At 55.7% G+C, this 23,591-nt stretch overlaps 3 protein-coding genes across 3 annotated transcripts; 1 reads left to right on the top strand and 2 right to left on the bottom strand.

The window, feature by feature from the left end:
* Positions 1-142: 142 nt before the first annotated feature.
* On the bottom strand, positions 143-2,271 carry CDEST_04719 (uncharacterized protein). The gene is made up of 2 exons (XM_062920878.1): positions 1,990-2,271; positions 143-1,718 (listed from the first exon to the last, which is right to left on the bottom strand). Exon 2 carries the CDS (start codon positions 1,573-1,575, stop codon positions 316-318), a length of 1,260 nt encoding a protein of 419 aa, XP_062776929.1. The 5' UTR covers positions 1,576-1,718; positions 1,990-2,271; the 3' UTR covers positions 143-315.
* Positions 2,272-8,471: 6,200 nt separating this feature from the next.
* Positions 8,472-10,315, bottom strand: CDEST_04718 (Putative gamma-glutamyl cyclotransferase, protein AIG2). The gene is made up of 2 exons (XM_062920877.1): positions 9,312-10,315; positions 8,472-9,191 (listed from the first exon to the last, which is right to left on the bottom strand). Exons 1-2 carry the CDS (start codon positions 9,727-9,729, stop codon positions 9,106-9,108), a joined length of 504 nt encoding a protein of 167 aa, XP_062776928.1. The 5' UTR covers positions 9,730-10,315; the 3' UTR covers positions 8,472-9,105.
* Positions 10,316-10,549: 234 nt separating this feature from the next.
* CDEST_04717 (Putative phosphatidylinositol 3-/4-kinase, catalytic domain, FATC domain, armadillo-like helical) lies at positions 10,550-22,947 on the top strand. The gene is made up of 4 exons (XM_062920876.1): positions 10,550-10,903; positions 11,013-11,170; positions 11,222-21,880; positions 21,935-22,947. Exons 1-4 carry the CDS (start codon positions 10,849-10,851, stop codon positions 22,619-22,621), a joined length of 11,559 nt encoding a protein of 3,852 aa, XP_062776927.1. The 5' UTR covers positions 10,550-10,848; the 3' UTR covers positions 22,622-22,947.
* Positions 22,948-23,591: the final 644 nt, after the last annotated feature.

Genomic DNA, 23,591 nt, shown 5'->3' with positions numbered 1-23,591 from the left:
CTCGGGCAAATTCCCATCACTGGTTCACATGAAAGCACACTGGAAAAGAAATTTCTTGATGATTGCAGATTGCTATTGACGATATCACATCTCCTTTTGATCTCATAGTGGAGGGGTCCAATGCCCCATTGGCCATGCAAATGTGTACAATGTATATGCAAAAGATTGTTGTAAATGTTTGAGAAAATAGACAAGAAAACGCCGCAATGTGATCGCCGTACCGTGTTTATCATGACTCTGTCCAATGCCAGCCGAGGTATCATATCCCAAAATGCCATTCCGTGTCGTTAAAAAAAAGGTCCACCATCGACCTGCTTAGGCGGAACGGAATCGAAGGGAGCGCTGGTGCAGGGCACGCTTGCGACCGTTTCGGGTCACAACCATGTTGAGCTCAGAGCCCAAGCCGGCGGTGCAAGTCGTACCGCCGGCGAGCTGCTGAATGGATGACCAGGTACCACTGGCGCAGCGTTGGAAGGAGCTACCACTGACACAGTTCCACGCGCCCTCGTTGGCGCATGGGGAACCAACAGTCTGGGCACCAGCGCCAGTTGAAGGAGTGCCGGTACCATTGCCGGAGCCGGATCCGCCGTCAGTGCCGGAGGAGGGGGTAGCGGAGGGGGCAGCGGAGGGTGCAGCGCTAGGAGGGACTGCAGGTGCCTTGGAGGCAGAGGCAGAGGCAGAGGCAGTGGCAGTGGGAGTCGCGGAAACGCCGCCGTTGTTGGCAGGGACGGTGATGAAAACACCACCGGGAAGAGAGGCGCCGGCGGTAGGCTTGGACGCAGAGGGCTTGGAGGAAGCGACTGGGGCAGACGTGGGAGCGAGAGTCGGCGCGCCGCCGTTGCCACCTCCGTTGCCAGCAGTGCTCGTGGGGATGGGAGAACCAGTCGCGCCGCCACCGGAGCCGCCACCGGAGCCGCCACCGCACGTAGGTGCTGTCAATTTGGAGGCGAACTTGTCGACAGAGTTGCCAGGGTTGGGAAACTGAACGTTGGTGCCTTCCTCAAGCATGCAACCGTTAATGTTGGCGACGAACATGTCAGGAAGAGCATTGTACGACTCCTTGGAACCCTCAGAGCCAGTAATGGTAACCGGCCCGCAGTTCATGTACATTTCACGGTTGCCAATCCTGTTGAACCAAGTCCAGGCAATGGTGCCATTGCCGGCAGGCATATCTTCGGGGATGGTAAAGTCATACTTGTCTTGGTTGACTTGGTTGGCGTTGTCACCAAGATTGCCCTCGGCGTTCTTGGCAGGGCAGCCTCCCTCGATGGACTTGATGACCTTCCAGACACTGTTCTTGTTCGGTTTCGCGTCATAGGTGATAGAGACTTGGCAGGATCCGCCGCCGTGGACGGCGGAACCGATGAAAGCAAGCTCGCCTGAGGCACCCTGGGCGTAGACGTTCGAAGCACCAGCCGCGTTATAGCTGCTGCCTTTGCAGGGGAAGTTGCTGCCATCAGCCTCAAGAGGGCTGTTGTCCAAGTTGGCAGCGTCGTATGGCACAGGAGAGCTCATCTTCATGTGGGCGCTGGCAACAGAGGCCAGGCCGAAAGCGATGATTGCTTTGGTGTACATCTTGAGTGTTTTGTGGGTGTTGTGGGTGTGGGTTGGGGTTGTGAAGTGAGAATCTAAACGTTCCGGACGTAGAATCTCAGTATCGTGTCGATGTCGTTGCGACTGTGAGTTGAAAGTAGTTCCGAAGAATGGGTTGAGTGACACTTTTAAACCCATGTTAGTACTCGATTCGAACTGTCAACCTGATCCTCGATAAGGTCCAGCATCTTCTCGACAAGAGCGCATATGTTCCTCAGCAGGCCCGACTCGAAGCGACCAGCCACGCCGGCAACAAGCCCGGTGTGACCAGTCCGCCGAAGAATGACATTGTGGGTGATACGACACGGGCCGTGATGTTAAACAAAGGCACTGAATCGGACAAAGTAGCCCAGACCGGGCGGGTTTTTATGCTGTAACATTCTTTCAAGTACTTACAGTGTCTTCTCGCTTTGCCTGCTAGGGGAGCTTGGACGTGGCGGGTTGTTTCAACAAAGTGTTTGGAGAGAAGGTTGAGAATTGGATAGTCGATGGGTCTCGAAGTTTCGTTTCGTTGTTCCGGAAAGGATGGAAGTGCACCAGGCGAGTTGGAGTGGATGGAAGGTTGGTAGAAGAGAGCCAAGGACTAGCCTCGTTGAAGAAGAGGTGAGAGAAGGTAAGGTGTCGAAACGACAAAAACTCTTTCAAGCTCACTGAAGGAATGTGAGAAGACGTGCTGGTCCGAGAGGATGGGGAGTAAAATGGGATTGTGAGGCTGGACGAGGCCGGGTCTTATAATACTCAAGACAGGCCGAAAGATGTGATGGGGGACAGAACGTAGTGACAGGCAGGGCCCACAGGCAGAATGTACCGAGCGCAGAGAACGACTGGAGCTGGATCGTGCTGGATACGGAAAGGAGGCAAAAAGCAATAAGCACGGCTGCAAAGAACGGCGGTGATCCCAGAACGACTGGAGATGGATGGGCTGGAGGTCGGACCGGAGGATGGAGAGCTGGATAGATCGGTCCACTTGGGACGGGAGAGACATGGCGTTCTTTTAGACAGGCGTTGAGGCTATGGACCAGTCAAGACCAGGCTTGGGCTTCAGCCCAAGGGGATTCGAGGCATGGTGGATCGACCGAAGGGTACAGGGGCAGGCCGTTGAAGAAGGAGAAGCGTGGGCTTGAGGCTGTGATAGGCCGGAGACGTGCCCCTCGGCTTGTTTCGACATGGCACAAAAGACCGGACTAAACATTCTTGTGAGTGGGCAGGGGTGGGAAAAGACGATGGAGGGAGGGGGACTTGGGGAGTGGTGGTGGACCGCGGAGCATCTAGAGCTGGCCTGTCGTCTTCCTGTCGACTTTCACTAAGGCCTCGCGGTAGAGACTAAGACGGTAAGACCATGCCATCCATGTATTTGGGAGACATATGGACGTGAGAGAGTGAGTTGAGAGGAGAGACTGTGGTGTGAGTGGACATGGAGGGACGGGGACCTTGCAGCAAGGCGCGCATGGTGCGTTGCGCTGCGTGTTCTTCGAGAGGTGGATGCCCCTGACTAAACTGGTCTAAGGAGGAGCCAAGGACAGCCAAAGGCGGGGGAGAAGGGAGGGTGTCCTCTAGGGCACTAGGCTCTCGTGTGTCTGTGTACCAGAGGTTGACAACCAGCGGACATGGTATAGGGAGGGATTAGTGAGGAGTTTTTCGAGCTGTGGTCGCCAGAGAGGATTGAGTGGCCAGGACGATGTGAGAAGAGAGACAAGTGCCACCGAGGAGAAAGGCACCAGGGGGATGGTGGGAGGAGGTCCGTGACAGGGGACAGGGAGCATGGGTGCACGTTTGTGGATTCTGGGCTCGGAGGGCCCACCAGACAACGTGGTACGTATCCCTTCCCTTTCCCGTCCAAGAATGGGGTTCCATTGGCTGTTCGGAGCACGCTAACGGAGAAGAACGCGAATATTCCTTGCCTCTAGACCATATACGTACCGATTCTTTACACTAAAAAGTACAGAGGTACTTACTTGCTTTTAGTAGGTAGTTAGGTAGGTAGGAAGTAAGTATCTACAGCTGGGGGGAGGGCGGGCGACAGGAGAAGAGCTGTGTTTGCGTTTGGCGGTTTGATGGCAGCCTCTAGCTCCCATCCACTAGAGGGTAGCAGTAGGGACTAAGAAGCGCTGGAGGTGCAGCTTCCAAGACAGAAGAAGCACCACAACGGCGGCGACTACTGCAAGGCACCATCTGTGTGAGATGATCACAGCATGCAGCAGCAGTAGCAGGCGGTGTTGGGTGGAAGGTGAGCGTCGAAAACGGACGACGAGCTTACCATCCATCCATCCCATCCCATCCCAAATTGTGGTACAGAAGCAGATGCTCAGTAATACCGCAGACCACCTGGTAGCAAGTTTCCTTGGTTACCGTCTTTGCTAAAAGCATTCGTCCATACTATATTAGCGTACGTATACCACCTCCCTGGCCGCTGGAATCTAGAATGGAGGAGGCGCTGGCGCTGCAGTCATCCCGTACACCATACGGATAATAGGCGGGTTGCCTCGCCAAGCCAAGGACATCGACCTCTACTAATCTGTATTTGACTTTCTTTAGCAGCAAACCGACAGCGGCAACGCGGCTCCCGTTGCTGACTGACTGCACACGACAGGACAGCTGGATCGTATTATACACTACCGTGTGCACTGACTGAACTGAGGTCGGATCGCCAGAAAGCGAAGCAAGGGAGACAGAGCCCTTCGGATTCAATACGGCCCAGCCCATTCCAGACCGTCGTCACCCATTCTAGCAACAGGCGGCCTCCAATCAGGACATGTTGAACCTTGGATTCGGAGACTGGATGGCGATCCAGTGGCCAGCTTCTGCGGCCTCGCTGACCCAAGGCCTCGGTGGCGGCCACTCAGGTCCGTCGCATAACCACCCCTCGTAAAAACCGAAAAGATACGTCACTGTGCGGCGCATCCCTGCCTCACCACATTGGCTCCCAGAACTAGTTGGCCCTTTTCGGACGTTTACCTCGTGAGTCGTTGACTAGTGGGAGAGAGCCCCTGTCAACGATTTGGGTGTGCGCAGGGGGTTCGATAGGAATCATTCCTGATGGGGACGAACAATGCTGAAGGGGGCAAGGGGGAGCGGGTTCAAGACCCAGTAACGACTGGGGACTGGCTGTTGATGGTGTCGCCGCCGCTGTCGCATTGTTAGCCCTCTCCTGCCTAGACAGTCCAATGGGAGTTGTGCACGCATGGCGCGGGTGAGAGGAACACGAATCCAAAGAGAAGAAAATTCCAGGGTCACGGCTCGGACTGGTGGGGAGGGGCCGTTGAACCAACCCACACGGCTTTCGGCAAGGACCTGAGGAGCAAGGGGCACAGAACGAGAAGAAGAAAGGGGCGGCGATGTCCAATTTCTGGTTCGTTGATTCATCGGGCTGCCGAGTTCCATGACATTCCTTTTCCCGCAGACTGGATTGGACGGAGAGTCGACCTCAGGCCAAGACAAGAAGGGCTCTTGGGCGCCAACCCGTTTGTCGGAATGTCTTGTCTGAAGAAACAAGTGGTGTAAACGGGCAGCTGGAGCCGGGGCGAGACTGGCACGCGCCCGCCCTTTCCACCCCCAACTCACCGACACACCGACACACCGAGAGACACCATGGCAAAAACAGCAACATTGCAGTGTCCTAGTCCAGGCCCTATCCCTCCACCCATTGTACGCATTGTCAGTCGAGGAGGCACAGCCAAGGTGGCTCCATATAAAGGAAGCTATGGGCAGAGTCACGCTGATCGACGTGATCCTCCCGAGTCAGCAATGGGTCATCCCCGTTGAAGAAGAAAATCAAAAACCAAAAATTAGAGACTAAGTTGAGTTCTCGGGATGGCAACCACGCAGCTCCCTGTGCTCTTGGATCGACCTCGGTATTCCCGCTCCCTACCTCCCTCGGGCTGTGCAACGCCAGCATGGCTATTTGTGAGTGTGTAGGGCGGGTTTCTCTTGCGCTGTCCCTCTTTTTGGCCGCCTGTGGACATCGTGGGCAGGAAAGTGGGAGCATCGTTGTTTGACTGCACCGCCGTTTACTGCGGCTGATATCCACATATCCCTTACCACGTCATAAGTCACTTCCCCGGCGAACCCGTGGTGGCAATGTACTTTAGGTGTTGGCGTGGTAGTGGAGACTTTTACACGTTTGTATGCGTGCGGACGTTTGAATCCGTAGAGGTGTGATTAACGTAAAAAAGAAACCAAGGAAAAGAGAGGGGAAAGAAAAAGAAAGAAAAAGAAGGAACGGTGAGCGGATTGATTCTCCTCTCCTGGCACCCTTCTCCTTACGCTCTCCCTCTCTCAGTGCCGAGACCTCCCAAATTGACGTACACCACAGGCCGCAGAGCCCCCTGACACTGCGACCTGCCCGTCTGGATCTCCGCTACATCGGGGACAGGCGGGGCATTTCAGTAGATCCTCCTGTACGAGTGCAGGGGCGGAAGGCCACCAACACAACGTTGACAGGGAATCGCATTCTCGCTTGTCAGGGGGCATCGCGAGCCTACCCCTGTGAGTCCTCCTATCCGCACAACGAGGCCTTTTTCATCCTTCGCTCTCGTTAATGGCGGTCGAAGCCCTAGGCTAGTGGCTAACAGCTCATTGCACATGCTACGTTATGGTGTAGTGTAGTGGTGCATGCAGGGTCTTGGGGGCCAATCCATCCCCTTCTCTCTGGGAGACAGAGGGAGACGACACTGCTGGAGCCCACAACCCCTGGGCAGAAGCGAGGATGTGAAACGAGGCTAGTTTCACGACACTCCGAGCTCGCCTCTTCTCCTTTCGGACATTGGCACCTCCATCCTGTGGACCATTGACAGCGAATCGATGCACCCTCAGTCATCACCTGTCGGATGTGTGATGGTGGAAATATGAAGGGATCGCAGTTGTATGGATGTTCCTGGTTGTTGCAGGCTAAGCTTTTTTAATCGTTTGTGTGTTCGGCAGCATTTTCACATCGTGCCTTTTGGTTTGTTCTACTTTCCTCATCGGGCGGCAAAGCAGGGAGCAAGGAAAAAGAGAGAGAGAGAGAGAGAGTGTGTGTGTGTGTGTAAGGACAGCACGCCAGAGACAGATTCGATTCAGGCCAGACACGCCGGAACCAGTCGTTTCCTCTTTGTCGAATGTCAACCATGGAGACCCGACGTCGTCACAACGACCCTCCCCCTCGGCGTTTGGGACATTAAGCGCTCTCTGGGAACGAAACGACGAACGGCGTTCGGAAGGCACCTGTCACAGTCCGTCGTCAGCCTCTTCCCCCTCTTCTCGTCCGCCGCGTTGCCTTGACGTTGGCCAGTCGTTTGACAGCAACCGGACGAGGGAGGGCCCGACGGCGACACCATGACCCTGACGAAGACGACGACGACAAAACAAGTGCGCGCCGTCGCTCTCGGGCTTCACTTCTCGTCAGCTGCTGCCCTCTGCGACCGACGATGCGGCCCGTCGTCCGGCTGTCACCATAGCACGTTTGTCACCCTAGGTAAAGAAAGCCCAACCCAAAGCACTCAAGCACTGCAAACCAACCTGAACCCTGCCGGCCGGGTGTACATTGTCTAGTCGCCCCGGCCTTTGCCCGACCGCTGTGGGACGTGCTACCGGCTGTTCGCTGTCACGATGGTGATCGCCACCCCGTGCCCACTGTCCAACTCCCGGATGGCATGTGGTCTGGGCTCCACGGCCCCAAAACGTTACGTATCGACAGCGCTCGCAGGACAAGAGGCTCACCGCACAAGAAGTCAAGGACGCACAAGACTAGATAGGTATTGTACGGTCTACGGAGCAGTCGTTGTCGTTGTTGCTTGGTTGCCGCGTAGTGCGTAACCCCCCCCCCCCCCCCCCCCCCCTTGCCCATGCCCATCTCCATCTGCCCGGTACCCCGTCCAGGTTTGTGTCGTCCGAACATTATCAATAAAATGCCTCCCTCTGCGTTCTCCTTTGGCCCGTCCACGTCCGTGTTGTTGCCTCCCCTGAACATCGCAGCTGGTTGGGCACAGAGCATCTGGGTTAGGCTTGACCAAGCGCCGTTTTGGCAGACGATCCGATAGGGGGAGGAGGGAGGGCCTCTCTTTCTCTCCTCTCTGAGGGGGGAACGGGGGAGCACTGGATGTGTCACCTACTTTGTAACCTCAGCCTGTCTTCTCACACACGTTCGGACGATCTGGTTGAGCCGAGTCTCGTACTCGCGACACTGATCGCTCGCCAGTGCACACAGCTCGGTGCCGTACCGGCTACGAATCGACGCTGTCCGTCCCGTCGTGTGCATGAATTCCCGACAAGGCCTCTCTACCTTTACACGTGTAGTATACGTACAGGCCACCGCCGGCTCGCTCCTTGCTAATGTCATCTTCCACTCCTTTTGGCAGTCCGACCGCCGTCGACTAAAGTCATGGGCAACGACACGACACAAATCATTCTCGGTGGGGGTTCCCGGCGAACACCTTTTTTCAGCGTTTCGGCATGAACGATCGCCCCTGAGCCACAGAGAACATCCGAATACCTGTATCGTCGAGGTGACGCCACCGCAATCGCTCCCTGTCCGCCCCCTGCTGGGATCCACTAATGCGAGCAACGCGTGTGGCTTCGCGTGTGGCTTCCCTGCCCTCCCTTGCCTGCCGGAGCCATAGATCTCGTGTCCCCCTGTGGCTAGTTCTTCGTGCTCCCCGAGAGGGACAGGCTTGCCGTACGTAGCACCACGCATCCGTAGTGTATTCTGGACGCACGGTGCATGACAAGAATGCCCGATATAGCACTCCTTGTTTTTCGTCGGATGCCTCTGACGGAATCCTTGCCCAGCTGGAATTTCCGAGCTGGAGAGTCAGCCGCCACCGGCATTCCTGGCTTTTCAAGTGGCTAGAATGCGGGGCCGCATTGTTCACGAGGAAGCACTCTACAGGCCCGCCGCCGCCTTTTCCGGAACTAATCCATCTGTAAGTGCCGTGGCTCGTCGCATGATTTCAGCCGCTCAACGAGATCTAGCTTGCAAGGCATATTCAAACAGGCTTGTATAAGCGTGAACACCATTACGACCGCTTGTCTTACTAGCGAGAGTGTTCGTCGTCCGACCTTGATTCCCGCCAATATCATGAGGGCTGCTTCGCATATTCATGAACTTGCCTTTGAATGGTCGCATAGCCGCCTAGATTCGGTTGGGCAGCGGTATCAGATCACTGAACTCAGGTCATCATATCACAGGAGCATGCGCGCGCACTGCAGTCCTCTGCGCCAAGGCTGGCGGCACTTATCGGAGTTTGACTGGTAAACACTCGTCATCTATTATGCTGTCAACATCTCCTTGTTTCATCAACCCATGGGCATCATAATTCCTGTGTCTCGCTGTTTTGTGGGCGGCAGCGACGGTTTTCTTTTCTTTCTCTAATGCCATGAGCCGCTGCTGACTTGTCCGCCTTACACCGCCTCGAAGCGGCCCAGTCGCAGGCCTGCGTCAGCGCCGCCTGATGTTGGAACCCATCAAGTGATGCCGTTTGCCGCCATGCAAGAGAAAGGGAAAGCAAGAGCCATTGTTGCCATGGCATTCGCGGTTTATGCGCCGACTTGTTTGACTTGTTCAGCAGAGCCGTCCTTGTCCTCGTATTCGGTCTTCTCGAACTCTGCAAAATCATCGCAGCCTAGATGTGTACAACGTCAGCGGCGACATGACCAAAATGTAGAAGACGAAAAGCGCTGGCGGTTGCTCCCCGGCCTTCTACTCTCATCACGTCCTTTTGGGGGGGATGGATTTGTCTCACCCTCGAAGACGTAGCTCTCACGCGTCCAGACGTGCATCTTGTCCCTGCGGAACTCGTCAAACGACCACTCCCGGCGCTCCAGATTCTTCGGGTGTTTGTAGATGTACGCCGTGGCCTCCCTCTCCTCCTCCTCGCCACCGTCCTCGCCGCTCCGAAGCTTGACCTTGACGATCTTCTTCTCGTACTCAGAACCTTCGAAGAAGTCGAGCTTGGAGACGTTGGCATCCGTGAGGCCCGTCGCGTAGATGCCGATCACCGAGCCATCGTCCTCGGGGATCATGCCGGGGTAGTCAGCATACTGGACGCGGTGGCGTGTGTAGCCCGTCAGGACGGCGGGCGTGAAGGTATAGAGATCCTTAATGACCTGGGGCGGGTTGCCGTTGCCTTGGACTACAGTGAAGAAGACCTTGGGCTCCATCTAGGGGTAATGTGTTAGTATACCCTTACAGTTGAGTGACTTTTCGATAACACGATTTACTGACCAAGGTGCCTATCCTCGAACGTTAGCCTTCGACACACCGAGAGGTATGGGACCTTACCGTAGAAGAAGGCAGTATGCGGTCCACTCATCTTGACAATGTTGAGTTGGCGAGATACACTTTTGACCGTGATGCCAGGATGCTTGAGTATGAGAATTCGGACTTCTGAGAATGGAGAACTGGATGTTTTTTTCCCCTGTGTGTGCTTGTAGGTGTGCGTGCCTGCGGAAAATATTATAATTAACCCGAATATTTTCTCTACCAAGTGAATCGGAGAGATATTGGTGTAAATCGGTGGCTTATGGGCGCTTGCCAGACTCTTATATCTGTCGAAGTGTCTTATCAAGCTTGGAAAAGAGTCAATGTAGGAAGTCCTACAAAGGGAAGATGAAACAGCAGTATGGTTCCACAGTGAGTATATGAAAAGAGTATTTTACTAGAAGATAGAAACCCTTTCAAGGAACAGAAAACCGTACACCATGGTAGAAAGTGAGACTGAACAAGTGACCGAGAAGTGAAGTGCGATTCCGGCCCACCTCCGAGCTACTGGCCCCCCACCAGACCGCGATAAGAGCTTTCCCCAGATAGCAGCAAGCCGATAAGCAGGGGCCATCGCGGCCCGGGCGTCCTCCGAGTGGAGCGACAATGCCGGATCAATATTCTTCAATGTCCTAGCGCTAAATGAATTGGCAGCTGCTCCCCCCAGCTTCGCGACTGCCTTTGGGAAATTTGAAAGTTCACGTCGAGTCCGGCCCAAAATCCATTAAAATCAAGCCGCGCGACCTTGAGCAGTTGGGAAGAAATTACGACCACCACACCCGCCCAAGACATTGGCCAAGGCAATCTAGTAGAAAAATTGCCGTCGAGCTTTCCCGCCCGTTTTCAGACAGCGAATTTTTCTTTCTTCCTCATCTACAGATACCCCTCCAGCTCCGACGCGCGCGCGCACCCGCCGCCTTTCTCTCTCAGCCTCGTTGCGACTCGAACCATCCCACAAGACCCTCCCCTCCCACGCATGGGAACGAATCACGCGTCCCCAAGGGGCCTCTGACGCCGCGATGTCAGGCACGACAATTGACGATGTCGTGAAGCGACTCAGCACTCCGGAAACGGGTACGGAATGACCCCTCGTGCGATGCGATTCCTCGACGTCTTGGGACCCCGCCGTGGTGGAGGCGCATCTCTTCCGTCATGGCCTTGCTGACATGTGCCTGTAACACAGATGTGAGAATCAAGGTAGAGGCGGCGACTACCTTGCGCGACAGCTTAGACCACTACACAGCCGGTCAAATATACCCCCCTTTCCTGCAACGACTGGTGCCCATCTTCCTCACCATCCTCAGAGGGCCATGCATCTTCCAGAGCAATTCCCCGGAGCAGGTGAGCTGCCCCGCATCGACCTTGATAGTGCGCGGCTGACATGGTTGGAAGAAACTTCGCAATTGCATACTAGAGGTCCTCCATCGACTGCCGACGACGCCGTCCCCGACCGAACCCTTCGAACCGTACGCCGAGGAGGTTGTCGACCTGCTGATGCAACTGGTCCGAACGGACAACGAAGAGAATGCGACATTATGTGTCAAGATCATTTCGGATGTCATGCGACATCAGCACAAGGTCCTGGGAAGCAAGGTTCAGGCCTTCCTCAGCCTGATCCAGGAGCTCTTCGAGCAGATGGAGAAAGTCGTGCGCGAGCAGCTGGACAACACATCCCTTTCGACCACATCGAATTCGGTCGCCCCCTCAACGCCAGGCAGCTCCCAGACGAACTTCCAGTCGCCTCGTCCCGGTTCGCCCGTTGCTTCGGTGACTGACCTCGGACCAGATCCCCAGCAACAGAATAGACTTCTCCTGAAGGGGATGCAGTCCTTCAAGGTCTTATCAGAATGCCCTATCATCGTGGTCTCCGTCTTCCAGGTCTACAGGAACACAGTGGCTGCCAATGTCAAGGCTTTCGTTCCTCTTATCAAGGGGTTCCTCTGCCTCCAGGCAAGTGCGCAGAAGCAGGCCCATGCCGACGCCAAGGCCAGAGGACAAATCTTCACAGGAGTGAGCCCGTTAATCAAGAATCGTGCTGCCTTTGGGGAGTTTATCACGGCCCAGGTCAAGACAATGAGCTTCTTGGCTTACCTGCTGCGCCAGTACTCGCAGCAGCTGACCGATTTCCTGCCGACGCTCCCTGAGATCGTTGTGCGGCTATTGCAGGACTGCCCCAGAGAAAAGTCCAGCGCTCGGAAGGAGCTACTTGTTGCGATAAGACACATCATCAACTTCAACTTTCGCAAGATTTTCCTTCCCAAGATCGATGAGCTCCTGGACGAGAAGACACTGATCGGGGACGGACTGACCGTGTATGAGACGATGCGACCGTTGGCATACAGCATGCTTGCCGACCTCATCCACCACGTTCGCGAGAGCCTCACGCCAGAGCAGATCCGCAAGACGGTCGAGGTCTACACGAAAAACCTCCAGGACAACTTCCCAGGAACGAGCTTTCAGACTATGAGTGCGAAACTCCTCCTTAATATGGCGGAATGCATTGCGAAAATGTCTAACAAGGTTGACGCGCGGCACTACCTCATCATGATTCTCAACGCAATCGGCGACAAATTCGTGGCCATGAACCGACAATACCCCAACGCAGTGAAACTCTCTAGAATCTACGCCCAACAAGCCGCTGATGGAACCCAGGATAGCTACCTTGCGGACAAGGACCAACCCCCTGACTGGGACGAGACGGATATTTTTACTGCCATGCCGATCAAGACGTCAAACCCAAGGGACAGAGGAGCGGATCCCGTCGCGGACAACAAGTTCTTGTTCAAGAACTTGATGAACGGACTCAAGAACACCTTCTACCAGTTGAGAACATGCAATGTCAACAACATAATCGATGTGCAAAATGCTCCGGCACACTGGCAGGATGTTGCCTATGGTTTCACTGCGGAGGAGGTCAACGTCGTGGTGAAGCTTTTCCGAGAGGGCGCGTACGTGTTCCGCTACTACGAAATCGAGAAGCCTGCCACCGAGTCGCAGTACATGTCTCCTGTGGAGTACATGGCCAATTTTTACATGGTATCGAGCAGCAAGGAGGAGAAGGATCTCCTCGAGACGTTCGCCACCGTCTTCCACTGCATCGACCCAGCGACTTTCCATGAGGTCTTCCAGCAGGAGATCCCTCACTTGTACGACATGATCTTCGAGCACACCGCCTTGCTTCACATCCCTCAGTTCTTCCTTGCCAGTGAAGCTACCTCACCTAGCTTTTGCGGTATGCTCCTGCGCTTTCTAATGGAGAGGATCGACCAGGTCGGTTCGGCGGATGTGAAGAAGTCGTCGATTCTTTTAAGGCTCTTCAAGTTGGCCTTCATGGCGGTCACGCTTTTCGCAAACCAAAACGAACAGGTGTTGCTTCCTCACGTTGTCGATATCGTCACCAAGTCGATTGAACTGTCGACCAAGGCCGAGGAGCCCATGAACTACTTTCTGCTGTTGCGATCTCTGTTCAGAAGCATCGGCGGCGGCAAGTTTGAGCATCTTTACAAGCAGATTCTTCCCCTGCTCGAGATGTTGCTAGACGTCCTCAACAACCTGCTCATGGCAGCAAGGAAGCCTGCCGAGCGAGATCTCTACGTAGAGCTGTGTTTGACGGTACCGGCGCGACTTAGCAATCTGCTACCACATCTGAGCTTCCTCATGCGGCCTTTGGTTGTCGCTCTGCGAGCCGGCACAGATCTTGTTGGCCAAGGTCTGCGAACTCTTGAGCTGTGTGTCGATAACCTCACGGCGGATTATCTCGATCCTATCATGGCTCCGGTTATTGACGAGCTGATGACGGCACTGTTTGACCACCTCAAGCCACATCCCTACAGCCACTTCCATGCTCACACCACGATGCGCATTCTGGGTAAGCTTGGAGGCCGAAATCGGAAGTTCATGACCGATGCCCAACCTCTCACGTACAAGGAGTATGCCGACGACCCGACCAGCTTTGATCTCCGCCTCATTGGTTCGAAGAAGGACAGAGCTTTCCCGGCAGAGACGGGCGTCGATCTAGCCATCAGGAAGCTCATGGAGCAACCCAAAGGCAGCAAGGGCAACCAATCCCGGCAGTACGACGGGTACTACAAGAAGCAGTCATTTCACTTCATCAAGGCCCAGCTCAAGATGCGGATCGGGTTTGAGAGCTTGCCCGAAGACTTGCCCAGGCTCTTGCGTCTGCAGGCCCAGGACCTCATCAGCAGAAAGATTGACTTCGACTTTTCCGCATTTGAAACATCTGACAAAGAGCGATCCATTCCCAAGAAAGACGAGCAGGATGATCTCGTTCGGCGTTTGTTGAAGGCAGTCATGTTTGCCGAATCCCTGCCAGAATTCAAGGAAGACGCGCAGGCGTTCCTCATGAACCTCTGCAAACACTTCACGATCATCGAGGTCGGCCGGGCACTGATCGACGTCAAGCGAGTCTACAACCCATTTGACCCCAACGCCGGAGAAGGACCGCTCTTCATTGATACCCGTGTGCTGTCCGATGCCATTGTAGAATCGTTGGCTTCGGATCACCCAGAGGTTCGAGAGTCTGCGCAGCGCGCCATCCGCGAGGTGTACGACTCGGCCGCTACAATATTCGGATCTCAGCAGAACGTCGCTAGGCTGCCGTTCTTTAACAACCTGAGCGCGACCTTCTGCCATGGTTGCTACGAAGAGGAGTGGTTCACCAAGACAGGTGGCTCGCTGGGCATCAACTTCCTGCTTACTGAGCTGGACTTGGGCGACCAGTGGGTCACGAGCAAGCAGATTGAGTTCATTCGATCGCTCATGTACGTCATCAAGGACATGCCCCAGGACCTACCGGAAAAGACGAGAAGATCTGCTCAGGTCACGCTCGAGACTTTGCTGCAGCGGATCACGAAGAACATCAAGAAGGAGGATGCCATGCCGCAGCAAAACCCGGGTCAACCGCCGCAACAAAGGTCTCGCCTCGCCCAGATCTGCATGCAGTTCAACACGGAACTGGCTCACATGAACCGCCACGTTCGCGAGACTGCCAAGCGATCCCTTGAGCTCATTGCCAAGGCGGCGAACTGCGCGGTCTGGGAGTTGATCGAACCTTACAAGGAACGATTCCTTCAGCCCATCTACTCCAAGCCTCTTCGCGCATTGCCGTTCCCTATTCAGATTGGCTACATTGACGCGATGACCTACCACATGACCCTGAGAAAGGAATGGGTTACGTTCGACGACAACTTGACCAGATTGCTTATGGAGTCTTTGGCTTTAGCCGACGCAAGTGACGAGTCTCTGGCCAACAAGCCTGGAGAGTTTAGGACGCACGAGTACATTGTCAACTTGCGGGTAGCCTGTATCAACATCCTGAGCACTGCCACGAGCTTTGAGGAGTTTGCTCCGCTCAAGCAGGGCAGCAATCCCACTCGCTCCAAGATTGTCTCGGTCTTCTTCAAGTGCCTGTACTCGGACTCGAAGGCCACTATCGACGCGGCCAACAGCGCGCTCAAGAACACTCTGGAGGCCCACCAGAAACTTCCCAAGGATCTTTTGCAGGGAGGTCTCAGGCCGGTGCTTGCCAGCCTACAAGATCCTAAGAAGCTCACCACTCACGGCCTGGACAACCTAGGTCGGCTCCTGAAATTGCTCACCACGTACTTCAAGGTCGAGATTGGAGCGCGTCTGCTCGACCACGTGAAGGTTCTCGCGGATCCCACCGTTCTTCAACAGCTCTCTTTTACCTTCTTTGAGCAGCATTCTCAGATGAAGGTCGTTGCCGCGGTCTTCAACATCTTCCACCTTTTGCCCCCACAAGCAGAGGGGTTCAAACAACGTCTCATCGACCTGGCTCTGGAACTGGAGGAGAAGCTGCGCCGGACCCACGAGAGTCCCTTCCGCGCGCCCCTGTACAAGTTTATCAACCGGTATCCCAACGAGGTCTGGAATTTCCTCTTGCCGAAGCTCGAGGACCTCAAGTACGGACGTTTCTTGTCCCAAGTCATCCGCCATCCCGAGAGCGGCCCTCTTAGAGAGACGGTGTCCTCCAACGTCCAGGCTTTGATCGACTTCTGCAACAACGTCATCTCGCAGAACAAGGACACCAAGTTCGTCGCCGTCGTCAATGCCGTCCACATTCTGCACTCCCTCACCGTGTCGCCCGGGACTGACAAGTGGCTGGAGAAGAAGGAGCACCTGAATTGGCTGAAGCAGGTCGGCAGGGAGTTGGAAAAGCAAATGCGAGCTCATACACTGGCGCCAAACCTCAGACTCCCGGCATGCCAGGCGTCGGACCAGCTGATGTCAATCTTTATCAAATCCTTGGAGCGCAACCCCAGAGATTTGGAGTCTCTCTTCAACCTGGTGGACTCGGTCACGACAGACGACTTCCGCGCTTCGCAGCCTCTGATCGCTTACCTCTACAAGAATGTGATCAGTAGCGACTCGCCTGAATTCTGGAAGGCAACGGTCCTCAGATGTCTCGACGCCTACCCCCAGAAGAACGTCTCCCAGAAGATGAAGTGCTTCTTGTTGCACTACATTGTCAACCCGATCGTTGCTATGGACGTCCAAAGACACTGGAACCAGCCGCCACAGACCAAGGGCCGCTTCATGGACAAGACCATCATTGATGCCGTCACAGCAAAGATCTGGAAGACGCACCAGGATACCAGTCAGCACGACAATGACGATCTCACGCAGCCTGGCATCGACCACACCAAGTTTGAGGTCCTCCAGCTGTCGGCCATGCTTGTCAAGTACCACTCCGTCATATTCCAGGAGGCCAGAAAAGACATCATTAAGAGCTGCTGGACCTTTATCCGACTGGACGATGTAATCAACAAGCATGCTGCTTACGTCGTTATCGCGTACTTCATCGCTCTGTATGAGACGCCCGTCAAGATCGTCACCCAGGTGTACCTGTCGCTTCTCAGGACTAACCAGAATGAGGGGCGGGCGTTGGTTACTCAGGCTCTGGAGCTGGTGGCCCCCGTCCTGCCCAAGCGCCTGGGTACGCAACCGAACGATCGGAACGCCGGGTGGGCGCTGGCTCCTCGGAAGATCCTCGCCGACGAGGGCCAGAACATACAGCAGATGACTAGTATCTTCCATTTCTTGGTCAAACATCCGGAGTTGTTCTACGAGTCGAGGGATAAGTACACTATGCTCATCATCTCGTCCTTGAGGAAGGTTGCTGCGCCGCCCAACCCTTCCAACGAATCCAAGAAGCTTGCGCTTAACATGATGTGGCTCATCTGGCTTTGGGAACAGCGTCGCGTTGAGGGCAAGGGAGATGCCGTCTCCCGTTCCATCTCCGAGTCTCCGACTTCCAGGAAGCGGAAGCTGGACAGCGACCAGCCAATGTCGTCTCCTCCTTCTGCCAGACAAAATCCGGAACGGGCAGAGTACCTCATCCCGTCAATCGGCAGACAGAAAATGATCAAGTATCTGGTCGAGTTCATCGCACAGCTTAACGAGCGGTACCAGCTTCCGTCTACACGAGCAAGGGATTCTGTTTCCACCAACGGCCCGAGCATGCCCCCCGCGACCACCGAGATGTGCAAGAAGGCCATGAGTCTGTTCTATAACCTTGTTCAGCCCCAGTACTGGGGCGATCTGGATGTTGATCTCTTCCCCAATGTCACGGATGTTGTTCTGGCCAGCGACAAGACCCAGAACATTCTCTCTGCCGATCCCTCAGACAAGGAAAAGTTTGACGAGAAGTTCATTACAAACATCATCAACACTCTTCAGGTCGTTCGCATCATTTTGAACTTCAAGCCCGATGAATGGATTGCAAAGAACATGCCATCGGTCCAGAAGGTCCTGGACAAGTGTCTCAAGAGCGAGAACCCCGAGCTGCAGGATTGTCTGCACCTTGCCGACAAGAAGTTCGACGATGGGCGCGACCTGAAGTCGATCATCCAAAGAGTCCTTGATGCTGTTCCGGAGGACATCCCGATGGAAGACGCCGACGCCGAGGGCGAGACCGAGTCGCAGAACTCGGAAATCGTCAACTCCTTGTCGTCAATCGCCGGGGAAGCCATGGCGGCCAACAACTATGGATCCGGAGTCAACATCTTGTGGTCGTTGGGCAACCGCAAACCCAGCGTCATCGACCAGCACATTCCTGTTCTTATGAAGGCTCTCCAGAGCAAACTGGCGCGAGAGCATGTGCAGCATTACACCGCTGTCGCAAATCAGGCTGGGATGCCTCCTCGTACGCAGGACGCAAACACGCCCACGGGAGAGATGTCCACCTACGACCTCGAGGTATCGACAGCGCTCATGCTCAAGGCCATCCAGGTCGTTGCGCTGCGAATGGAGGTACTGGGCGACAACCGGCGCCCGTTCCTTAGCGTTCTGGCGACGCTCGTTGAGAAGTCGATGCACATCCCACTCTGCGAGGAAATCCTCAACATGGTGGAAGGTTGGGTCTTCCGCTCTGAAGGCACATGGCCCACGCTGAAGGAGAAGACGGCCGTTCTCCACAAGATGCTATCCTTTGAGCATCGACAGGACTCGACGATGCTGACCAAGTTCCTCGAGCTAGTAATCCGCATCTATGAGGACCCCAAGATCACCCGGACGGAGTTGACTGTTCGCATGGAGCATGCGTTCCTGATCGGCACACGTGCCCAGGATGTTGATATGCGTAATCGCTTCATGGCCATCTTTGACAAGAGTCTCTCGAAGACTGCCAGCGCCCGCCTCGCCTATGTCCTCACCTCTCAGAACTGGGACACCTTGGCCGACAGCTACTGGCTGGCTCAAGCTTCTCAGCTTCTCCTCGGCGCGGTCGAGCTGAACAATCCTATTCAGCTGCACCACGAAGATTTCAAGACATTGCCGCTCACCCAGCTCTTCTCGATCCACGCCAAGGACAGCAGGGAGCCTGCCAACATGGCGGACGACAAATTTGACGCCTTGATGGCCGCCCACCGACGATTCATGAGCGAGTTGGGCGAGGTCAAGGTTCGGGACCTTGTGGAGCCTCTGATCCAACTCCAGCACGTCGACTCGACGCTGGCCCATCAGCTCTGGGTTGCGCTGTTCCCCATCTACTGGTCTGCAACGATGAAGGAGGAACGTCACGATCTCGAGCGAGGCATGGTTGCTCTCCTGACCAAGGACTACCACAGCCGCCAGATTGACAAGCGACCCAACGTCGTTCAGTCCCTGCTTGAGGGTGCGGCCAAGGCCTGGCCCGAATGTAAGATTCCGCCGCATGTGCTCAAGTACGAGGCAAAGACGTACGACGCGTGGTATACAGCGCTTGTACAGCTCGAGAATGCGGCCATCAAGCCAGAGATCGAGTCGGCGGTCGTTCGTGAAAGCAACCTCGACGCCCTTGTCGAGCTGTATGCCTCTCTCCAGGAAGACGATCTGTTCTACGGCACCTGGCGCCGACGATGCCAGTTCGTGGAGACAAACGCCGCCTTGTCCTACGAGCAGAATGGAATGTGGGACAAGGCCCAAAAGATGTACGAAGCCGCCCAGATCAAAGCTCGAACCGGTGTCATCCCCTTTTCCCAAGCAGAGTATGTTCTCTGGGAGGACCATTGGGTTTTGTGCGCACAGAAGCTGCAGCAGTGGGAGATTCTCCAAGACTTTGCTAAGCACGAGAACTTCCAGGATCTGCTCCTGGAGTGCGCTTGGAGAAACAACACGGAAATGTGGCAGACGCAAGAGCATCGCGATGCATTGGACAACCTCATCAAAGGGGTTATGGACGCCCCGACGCCCCGTCGCGCCTTCTTCCAAGCCTTCATGTCGCTCCTCAAGTTCTACAACAAGCAAGAGACGCCGCAGGACTTTGCCAAGTCGTGCGACGAGGCCATTCAACTGTCGATTAGGAAGTGGCATCAGTTGCCCAAGCAGCTGACCAAGGCGCACATCCCTCTGCTTCAGAACTTTCAGCAGTTGGTCGAGCTGCATGACGCAAGCGTCATCTGCAACAGTCTGGCCAGCACCAACCAGTCCAATCTGGACGTCAAGTCCGGCGAGCTGAAGCTGCTGCTCGGCGCTTGGCGCGACCGTCTGCCCAACGTCTGGGATGATATCACCGCCTGGCAGGACCTAGTTACCTGGCGTCAGCACATTTTTGGCCTCATCAACCAGACCTACCTCCAGCTGCTGCCCCAGGGAGGTGGACAAAACGCCAGCGGCGCCTCGTTCGCCTACCGTGGATACCACGAGACTGCTTGGATCATCAATCGATTCGCACACGTCGCCCGCAAGCATAGCCTCCCGGAGGTGTGCATTACCCAGCTGAGCAGGATCTACACCCTGCCCAACATTGAGATCCAGGAGGCCTTCCTCAAGTTGCGAGAACAGGCCAAGTGCCACTACGAGAACCCCGAGGAGCTTACGAGCGGATTGGACGTGATCAACAACACGAACCTCAACTACTTCAACCCGCCTCAGAAGGCGGAGTTCTACACCCTGAAGGGCATGTTCCTCGAAAAGCTTAAGCAGAAGGAAGAGGCAGACTCGGCCTACGGTACGGCCTTGTACTTCGATATCACCGCGGCCAAGGCCTGGGCCGAATGGGGCTACTTTAACGAGCGCAAGTACAAAGAGGACCCGTCTGATATCAACTCGGCCCGCCAGGCGCTCACGTCGTATCTGCAAGCCGCCGGCAGCTACAAGAACGCCAAGTCGCGCAAGCTCATTGCTCGTATCTTGTGGCTGCTCAGCCTGGATGATGCCAACGGTTCCATCGCAGCCGGCTTCGACGACTTCAAGGGCGAAACCCCCGTTTGGTACTGGATCACCTACATTCCTCAGCTCATCACCGGCCTCGGCCATAAGGAAGCCCCCAGAGTCCACCAGATCCTGGTCAAGATTGCGAGATCGTATCCGCAAGCCCTGTATTTCCAGCTGCGCACCAACAGGGAAGACATGCTGGTCATCAAGAAGAACCAGGAGGCCAAGGAGAAGGCGCGCCAGCGCGCTCAGTCAACCGTGTCCAACGGCAAGCCGAGCGCATCGCCCCAACAACCCAAGCAAGACGGTATCGTGAAGCCGGATGCCTCGGGCTCAAGACCCGGTACTGCCGCCGGCGGCGGCGGCGGTGGCGACGCGAACGCCCCTGTTAAGACCGAGGGCAACGACGCGAACGGTACCCCTGCTCCGCAGGCCAACGGCACTGGCGACCAGTCGGGCGCCGGCCAGAAGAAGCCACCATGGGAGCTCACCGAGGAGATTATGAGCGCTCTCAAGACTGCTTTCCCTCTCCTTGCGCTGTCGATGGAGACCATGGTGGATCAGATCCAGAAGCACTTCAAGTGTCCGCCCGATGAGGATGCGTACCGACTCATCGTCGCGCTGCTCAACGACGCGCTGGCGTACGTCAGCCGCATGCCTTCTTCGTTCGCCAAAGACGTGAAGCTTCCTTCGGCTACCGAGACCAACATCACGCGCTTCGCCGAGACGATTCTTCCCGCCCACATCAAGAAGTCGTTCGAGGCCGACTTTGTCGACGTCAAGCCAACGATGTACGAGTACATCCACAAGCTGAGACGCTGGCGCAACAAGTTCGAGGAGAAGCTCGATCGCCGCACCACGCGGGTTTCGCTCGAGGCCTTCTCTCCTCACCTCTCTGAATTCCGGTACCAGCGTTTCGATGATGTCGAGGTCCCCGGGCAATATCTGCAGCACAAGGACAAGAACCAGGACTTCATCCGCATAGAACGTTTCCTGCCGAACGTTGACCTGGTGCGGTCGATCAGCGCCTCGTACCGTCGTCTCCAGATGCGCGGCCACGACGGAAGCATCCACTCGTGGGCCGTGCAACACCCGGCTGCGAGACACTGCCGTCGCGAAGAGCGTATCCTGCAGCTGTTCAGACAACTGAACCAGACATTGGGCCGGAGAAAGGAGAGCCGCCGCCGAGATCTCCAGTTTACTCTGCCGTTGATGGTGCCCCTGGCGCCTCACATCCGCATCGTGCAGGAGGACACGTCGTACATCACCCTCCAGAGCGTGTACGAGGACCACTGCCGCCGCCACGGCATGTCCAAGGACGATCCTGTGCTGTTCACGATGGAGAAGTTGCGCGGCGTTCTCGACACGAAGAACTCGGTAAGTAGTGCCGTCGTAACGGAGCAAAAGACAGAACCTAACGATTCGCCGCAGAAGCATGCCGAGCAGAGCGCGACGGCTCGGCTTGAGGTGTTCCACGCCATCCAGGAGAAGTGGGTGCCGCAGAACCTGGCGCTGGACTACTTCCAGCGGGCTTTCCCCGACTTCACCGAGTTCTGGCTGTTCCGCAGACAGTTCTCGTACCAGCTGGCGTCGCTCACGTTTATGACGTACATCCTCTACATGCACAACCGGTACCCGCAAAAGATCAACATTGCGCGCGGATCCGGAAACATCTGGGGATCGGAGCTGATGGCGTACATGAGCGCCGCTAAGCCCTTCTTCCATAACCCGGAACCAGTGCCCTTCCGGCTTACGCCCAACCTCCAGACGCTGATGGGACCGTTGGCGACCGAGGGCATCTTCAGTTGCGCGCTCATGGCGATCGCGCGATGCCTCACGGAGCCCGAGTACGAGCTGGAGCACGCGCTCACGCTCTTCGTGCGCGACGAGATGATCTTCTGGTTCACGAGTTCGCACAGGGCAGTCCAGATGACGGAGAACCAGCTGCGCGAGTCGGTGCAGGTGAACAGCGATTCGGTAGTCAAGCGTGCCGTCAGCTTGGCACAGAGCCCCGTCGGCAACCTGCCGGCCAACCAGACGGTTATTGACCTGGTCGCGAAGGCTGTGAACCCCATGAACTTGGCCCAGTGCGATGCGCTCTGGATGCCATACTTGTAAGGGGACGGGCGACAGGCGACATGTAGGTGCTGAGGGAAGATGATGGAGGAAAACGGGGTGGGGGGTTCGAGAATGGAGTGTGTCAAAACAGATTATCTGTTGCAATGATTTTCCAGCAAGGCGTTTTTGGGATGCGAAGGGAACAGATGGCTCGGAAGTCATGGCTGTTTTGTTTCGAGAGGCGAAAAACGAACGGTTAAGATGATGATTCCCTGTTTGTACTTGTACGGCCGCCTAGCACCAGAGGGCGCTACCCATGACTACTAGTAGAGTTTTATACCGAATGCACGATACAGCTTCGTGCTAGTTAGACTGGTTGTTCACCTGGTTCGATGGCAGCAGTCTGGATGGCCTCTGTTGGCTTCGTGGTGAATGGCATGCATGTGTATGGCATGCATGTGTATGGCTTAGAGGCGAGTTTTGGATGGCATGTGGTGATCGTAGACTTCACAAAGTCGGGTACTGTTTGTTGCTTCTGCCTGATACCCCCGGAATAGACTTGCGGGAGATCCCACGGTGGCCGGGGTCGACCTAGCTCGTTGGCTGATGACTGAGAACTAAAGTATCAAGGTACGTGGTCAAGGCGGACCCTCTCAAGGTCGCACGGGAACAGAATAATATGTAAATATAGACAGTAGGAAACACAGCATAAGTGCCAGGCCCATCACTGATGATGACTTAGAACGCCGACGCCGAAATACTATTCGCTGCCGCTCAATCATGGACCACTAACAGGCGGCCCCGACACCAGGGATTCGGTGACAGTCCGAACTCGCTTCCCGCATCTCCATATTTCTGCTAACACACGCCACAGACACACAAACCCCTGTCCACTCTCACCGCGCGGCGAGTCGGCGACCGACCAGGACCCCCTCCTTATCGACGAGGAGCTGTTCTTGAGCTTCCTTATCGGGGTATTCCCATTCTCAAAGATGGATGACGATTTGTAATCCCGGGGCGAGAAACCACG

This window comes from Colletotrichum destructivum, chromosome 3 (assembly GCF_034447905.1).
Source record: "Colletotrichum destructivum chromosome 3, complete sequence".
In the NCBI taxonomy this organism is placed as follows: Eukaryota; Fungi; Ascomycota; class Sordariomycetes; order Glomerellales; family Glomerellaceae; genus Colletotrichum; species Colletotrichum destructivum.
This window is presented reverse-complemented; position numbering and strand designations above follow the sequence as displayed.